We start from the raw sequence: 7,400 nt of genomic DNA, 5'->3' as shown, positions 1-7,400 counted from the left end.
GCAGCCCCTCTGACTTATATCACTAACAGAGGTAGCCCCTCTGACTTGCATCACTGATAGGGGTAGCCCCTCTGACTTGTATCACGGACAGGGGCTGCCCCTCTGACTTGTATCACTGACAGGGGTAGCCCCTCTGACTTGTATCACTGACAGGGGAGCAGCCTCTTTGACTTGTATCACTGACAGGGGAGGAGCCCCTCTGACTTGTATCACTGACAGGGAGTAGTCCCTCTGACTTGTATCACTAGCAAGGGAGCAGCCCCTCTGACTTGTATCACTAGCAAGGGAGCAGCCCCTCAGACTTGTATCACTAGCAAGGGAGCAGCCCCCCTGACTTATATCACTAGCAAGGGAGCAGTCCCTCAGACTTGTATCACTAGCAAGGGAGAAGCCCCTCTGACTTGTATCACTGACAGGGGAGGAGCCCCTCTGACTTGTATCACTGAAAGGGGAGGAGCTCATCTGACTTGTATCACTGACAGGGGAGGAGCTCCTCTGACTTGTATCACTGACAGGGGAGCAGCCCCTCTGACTTGTATCACTGACAGGGGAGGAGCCCCTCTGACTTGTATCACTGACAAGGAGAACCCCTTCTGACTTGTATCGCTGACAGGGGAGCAGCCCCTCTGACTTGTATCACTGACAGGAGGAGCCCTTTGACTTACATCACTGATAAGGGGCAGCCATCATTATTATATCATTGACAAAGGAATGGAAAGTGAGGTTCACGTACTAGGAAATACTTGAGTTCAGTTTTTAAATTTTATCTGAAGATTTCCTCATTTTTGTAGGACAGATATTTAATGAATAAAGAATATGAATTATGTAACAGACTATGAGGAAGTAATGACATAGTCTACAACAGAGAAAAGGATTATGTAAAAGATAGACATGTACTTGCACTCTGTACACTACACGCGTGGAAAATCCTTTTCTTCCTCTCAATTATATCAAATAATGTAACATTTCAATGACAAATTGTACCCTGAGTTAACATTGATGGTCTCTTACTTGATACAACCTTATAAATGACAATTAGAAATTGCCAGTTCCCTCAATTTTCATGATTGCTCTGTCTGATTACGTACAATGGCTAACAAACTGTCTATTTATGATGATGTGGAATTTGTCTTATGTTTTTCAACTTTTTGTGATGTTTTAGTGAAAGAGTGTTAAAGAGTAATAAACCATCACAAAGGTTAAGATTTGTGGTCATACATGAGGTAAAAATTCTAATCTTTTTGTTGACATTTGAAAATAGCAAACAAACAAACTATTCATGATAATAACCACAGTAGACCTCCACTGGTCTTTACTGAGTGAAGTGTTCCCTGCCCTTCTGGAAAACCTGCTGCCACTCAGAGACTAAGTTTATCAACTTGGCATTCTAAACCCTGAGTCCACTCTGCATTCACCCATTTTTTTCAGATTGCCAACAGTTAAAATATCACAGCCTGTAGCACAGTGGTCCACTGTTGTACTATTGTCTGTTAATAGAAACACCAGACATCGCCTAACACTGGGTTATATTCTAGAGTGGTCCACTGTTGTAGTATTGACTGTATATAGAAACATCAGACATCACCTAACTCTGGGTTATATTCTATAGTGGTCCACTGTTGTATTATTGACTGTATATAGAAACATCAGACATCACCTAACTCTGGGTTAATTTCTTGAAGGTGGTCCACTGTTGTATTATTGCCTGTACATGTATATAGAAACACCAGACATCACCTAACTCTGGGTTATATTCTAGAGAGTGACCCACTGTTGTACTAGTGTCTGTTTATAGAAACAACATACATCACCTAACTCTAGCTGGTGGTCCACTGTTGTACTTTTGCCAACATACAGATTTTTCCTTCACTGATTTGTACTAGTCTGTTTTCTCAGTGTGAATGTAAACAAAACTTGTCCTTGTATTGAGTGGTCGAGATCCAGGCCAGTAGGACTGTTCTGATAATGGGCTAAGTGCTCTCAGTGGTTTAAGAATAGTTGCGTCACTATGAAATTAAAGATTTTAATAATATTTATTTAAAATATTATAAATGGTAAATCTAGGGTATGACAGATTTGCCCTGCTTGCCTCTTTTAGCATTGAACTTGAACATGAGAAGTTGACTGACAATCTAATGCTGTATTTCATCCATTTAATGTAGCTTTGATAAAAAGAATTCAAAAAATATTTAAATAAAAAGATAGTTAAATAGTTAAGACAGCAATAATTCAACTTGATACACATCCGGCTGCAATGACTTTACATTGCCTAATTGAATAGACAGACCCTTAGGAATTTTAGTTTGTAACATTGCGGTTAAGCAATGTACCGCAATGTTACGAAAACACAGGCACAGGCATGTAGGTTAGGTTGTAACATTGCGGTTAAGCAATGTACCGCAATGTTACGAAAACACAGGCACAGGCATGTAGGTCAGGTTGTAACATTGCGGTTAAGCAATGTACCGCAATGTTACGAAAACACAGGCACAGGCATGTAGGTTAGGTTGTAACATTGCGGTTAAGCAATGTACCGCAATGTTACGAAAACACAGGCACAGGCATGTAGGTTAGGTTGTAACATTGCGGTCAAGCAATGTACCGCAATGTTACGAAAACACAGGCACAGGCATGCAGGTTAGGTTGTAACATTGCGGTTAAGCATTGTAGGGTTACTTTTTGTAGCTGTATGCCACCTTATAACCCAACTCATGTCAAAAGGTTATGATGGTTGTATGTTTGTATGAGAATATTGGAGTTTTTACTGAATATGTTTTCTGATGACTTACTATTACAGCACTAGGGTACCTAATCATAGACAGACAATGTTCAATCAAACCTGGTAGTTTCTTTATCACATATTGCTTTGTTGATGCCAATCTTCAGTGTGGTCATAGTTGTTTTGTCTTTTTGTGAAGTGGGATATTTAAGCAGCGGTTTTTAGGCCAAATTTGTTTCAAACCAAACCTTTCCTTACCAATTGGCAGCATGGTCAAACCACCAACCACTATGTTCTTTATCAATTCCTAAACACAGGCTCGTACTGGTTGATAAAAGGTAATCTTATCAATATTACAGAATCAACGTACGTAACAGAGATGTAATTTAAGATCAGTGACGTAGGATGGTAGATATCCTATCTGTTAGACAGCTGTTTCAATATCCTCTACCCCCTTCCTTCTCAGAATCAGATGGGTGGGGAAGTGTATGTAGAATGGTCAGAGATTCTGTTGTTTTGGGAATATAGTTTGGTGGGTTTGGAACACTAAATTTCACCCGGCATGGAGTCGCCCGTCTTAAGCAGCCCACATGGTGCAAACAAATTGGATGTAAAACTCCATTCATTTCATTTCATATTGAAATGACAATATTTTAATGGTGACCTTCAACTTGCAATTGACACATTGCTAGGGGCAACCTAAATATCTCCATTATAAGCTATATCTATCCCATTAACAGGCTCTTTAAAATCAGATTGAGTACAAATTACCATTTTATTATGCAAGCTTTCTTTGATCTAGATTTGGCCCTAAGTTTTTAGGTTAATGATCAGGTATTTGGTATATTTTATCAGTGAAATGGACAGGGATGTTGAGTTTGTTGAAATGCAGTCGGTCACTGATTAGAGTGCTTGTCTGTTTGATCTGATTGTATTTACCAGTCATGTCTGACTACAGCTCTAGACTGTTGATTTGATTGTATTTACAAGTCATGTCCTACTAGAGCTCTAGACTGTTGATTTGATTGTATTTACCAGTCATGTCTGACTAAAGCTTTAGACTGTTGATTTGGTTGTATTTACCAGTCATGTCTGACTAGAGCTCTAGACTTTTGATTTGATTGTATTTACCAGTTATGTCTGACTACAGCTCTAGACTTTTGATTTGATTGTATTTACCAGTTATGTCTGACTAAAGCTTTAGACTGTTGATTTGACTGTATTTACCAGTCATGTCTGACTAGAGCTCTAGACTGTTGATTTGATTGTATTTACCAGTCATGTCCTGCTAGAGCTCTAGACTGTTGATTTGATTGTATTTACCAGTAATGTCTGACTATAGCTTTAGACTGTTGATTTGGTTGTATTTACCAGTCATGTCTGACTACAGCTCTAGACTGTTGATTTGATTGTATTTACCAGTCATGTCTGACTAAAGCTTTAGACTGTTGATTTGGTTGTATTTACCAGTCATGTCTGACTACAGCTCTAGACTTTTGATTTGATTGTATTTACCAGCCATGTCTGACTAGAGCTCTAGACTGTTGATTTGATTGTATTTACCAGTCATGTCCTACTAGAGCTCTAGACTGTTGATTTGATTGTATTTACCAGTCATGTCTGACTACAGCTCTAGACTGTTGATTTGATTGTATTTACCAGTCATGTCTGACTAGAGCTCTCGACTGTTGATTTGATTGTATTTTCCAGTCATGTCTGACTAGAGCTCTAGACGTTCGTGCAAATCTCCTTCCAGTAGTAAATCTTCATATTTCCTTTTTATTTTAGATTAAAAATTGAAAGAAAAATGCTAAAAAAAGCTACTCTATAAATCATTTGAAGTCTATAATTAAAAACTATAGAATATATATAAATATCTAGGTCAAATTTGATTGATTTTTCTAAAATCTGATTATCAGGTAACATATGTAAGTTTTGTTTATAGTTTTGTGTAAAATACAATAACTCTTAATTAATCCCTGAATTTACTTTCTCACATTTTATATGTGAATCTATAATATAGTCTTTTCACTTTATTTAGTGCTGTTTAGAAGTGAGTGCAATGTCAGAGATAACACGAGATCTACCTGTCTCCCATCTTCATAATATCAAGCTCTTACAAACTTTGTCTTATACCTTGACTGCAATAGTCACATTTCACAGATGTTTATAAATACTGCAAATTTGATTAGATTGTGCGCTAGTCAATACAACCAATCAGAGGCTTCGACAGAAAGTCGGTATAAAATACAATCATCTAGGTATGAAATAACAAAAGCTATAATTAATATTAGATACCTGAACATACATAGAAAGGTCCCTAACAATCAATCTAGTTATGAAACAACAAAACCTATAATTAATATTAGATACCTGAACATACATAGAAAGGCCCCTAACTATCAATCTAGGTATGAAACAACAAAACCTATAATTAATATGAGGTATCTCTCTATTAATCCAACATCTGTGAACACTATTAATTAGTCTGTCAGTCTATTCCATTATCACTAAATTAAATAGGTTTTAGTCAATCATAAAACAATTTACCACCCTTTAGTTTTATAAATGAAATGAAATGAAATGGAGTTTTACATCCTACTTTTCTGCACCTGATAGGTTAATGTGAAATGTGCAATGAGGGAAATTTTGACAGTTCAATGGAATTACCCTCCTCTTTACAGCCTGTAGAAAAAGAGGCCTCAGTTTTTGGTCCAATCAGCGCCACTAAGCACTTTTTCTACATTAGTCCATCTTACGTGCATCACTGACAAGGGGAAACCAGAGTTGAAAAATCTGAAGATATCTCGACCTATACTGGCATTAAACCCTAGACCTGCACGTTAGCGAGCAAGTGTCTAACATTCTGGTTATTAGCTATAGAATAAAGACAAACCACTTTATCGACATGAAATCCTGCTTTCAATATTCTCTTCTGACAGAAATATGTGTTGGAACTTCCAAAAGCATTTACTTTACCAACTGATATCAGCTATTTGTAGTCATCTAAATATTTACTTTACCAGCTGAGAGAGCTCATTTTCAGCTATCTGTATAGTCATCAAAATATTTATTTTACCAGCTGTTAGAGCTCAATTTCAGCTATCTATACAGTTGTCCAAATATTTACTTTACTAACTGATAGAGCTCATTTTCAGCTATCTGTATAGTCATCTAAATATTTACTTTATCAGCTGATAGAACTCAATTTCAGCTATCTGTATAGCCATCTAAATATTTACTTTATCAGCTGATAGAACTTGATTTCAGCTATCTGTATAATCATCTAAATATTTACTATACCAACTGATAGAGCTCATTTTCAGCTATCTGTATAGTCTTCTAAATATTTACTTTACCAGCTGATAGAGCTCAATTTCAGCTATCTGTATAGCCATCTAAATATTTACTTTATCAGCTGATAGAACTTGATTTCAGCTATCTGTATAATCATCTAAATATTTACTATACCAACTGATAGAGCTCATTTTCAGCTATCTGTATAGTCATCTAAATATTAACTTTACCAGCTGATAGAGCTCAATTTCAGCTATCTGTATAGCCATCTAAATATTTACTTTATCAGCTGATAGAGCTCAATTTCAGCTATCTGTATAGTCATCTAAATATTTACTTTATCAGCTGATAGAACTCAATTTCAGCTATCTGTATAGCCATCTAAATATTTACTTTATCAGCTGATAGAGCTCAATTTAAGCTATCTGTATAGTCATCTAAATATTTACTTTACCAGATGATAGAGCTTGATTTCAGCTATCTGTATAGTTATCTTAATATTTACTTTACCAGCTGATAGAGCTTAATATCAGCTGTCTGTATAGTCATCTAAACATTTACTTTACCAGCTGATAGAGCTCAGTTTCAGCTATCTGTATAGCCATCTAAATATTTACTTTACTAGCTGATAGAGCTCAATTTCAGCTATCTGTATAGTCATCTAAATATTTACTTTACTAGCTGATAGAGCTCAATTTCAGCTGTCTGTATAGTCCTATAAGCTTCAGTGTAAATTCAGAGTATGAGTTTTATCTGTTCAAGTAGAAATGATTGATTGATAGACTATCAGTGACTAATGAGCTATTATCAAAGTACTTTATTAGTCTTATCATTATGGTCTTTTATATCACATACATCTCTTGTTCTGACTTCATTAAATACCTAATATTTTCTAGTAGATTGCCATCTTCTGATCAGCGAGTGTTCATCCCTTTATCTCTACTTCTGGTTTCATCAAATACATAATATTCTCTAGAGGATTGACATCTCCTAATCAGTGAGTAACTTAGCTTTAAACCATTGGTCTTAGATAATATCTGTTTACTAGCTAAAAATCTAGTTTGTCTGCAATTAAATATAACACACAGTGATCTCTTGGAGAGAATAAATCTAATTCTCACAAGGGTCTGTGATATTTTGGAAGTTCAATATCAAAAGAAAGTAAATGGTCATTATGAAGTCATAAAGCCAAATTGACCTTATTTCGTGGTTGTGTTTATTTTACAGTGGTACGATTATATGGGGTCAGTTATCCCTTAATATTATGTTTTTAGGTTGGTTGGGTGGTAGATGACAAGTTAACAATCGCTATGTTTTTAAGGCATTGAAAGTCCTTTTAAAGGGGCAGATTTGCCATTCGTTTGACCAATCGTAGTAATAGTGT

At 36.1% G+C, this 7,400-nt stretch overlaps 1 protein-coding gene across 1 annotated transcript; it reads right to left on the bottom strand.

Moving 5' to 3' along the window:
* Positions 1 to 213: 213 nt before the first annotated feature.
* Positions 214 to 576, bottom strand: LOTGIDRAFT_76894 (hypothetical protein; the record flags this gene model as incomplete). Its single annotated transcript, XM_009047068.1, has 1 exon — positions 214 to 576. A coding segment is annotated over one exon (363 nt), but the record flags the coding sequence as incomplete, so codon positions are not given.
* Positions 577 to 7,400: the final 6,824 nt, after the last annotated feature.

This window comes from Lottia gigantea, assembly GCF_000327385.1.
Source record: "Lottia gigantea unplaced genomic scaffold LOTGIsca_11, whole genome shotgun sequence".
Classification (NCBI taxonomy): domain Eukaryota; kingdom Metazoa; phylum Mollusca; class Gastropoda; family Lottiidae; genus Lottia; species Lottia gigantea.
The sequence above is the reverse complement of the archived record's forward strand: the minus strand, read 5'-3'. Positions and strand labels throughout refer to the sequence as shown.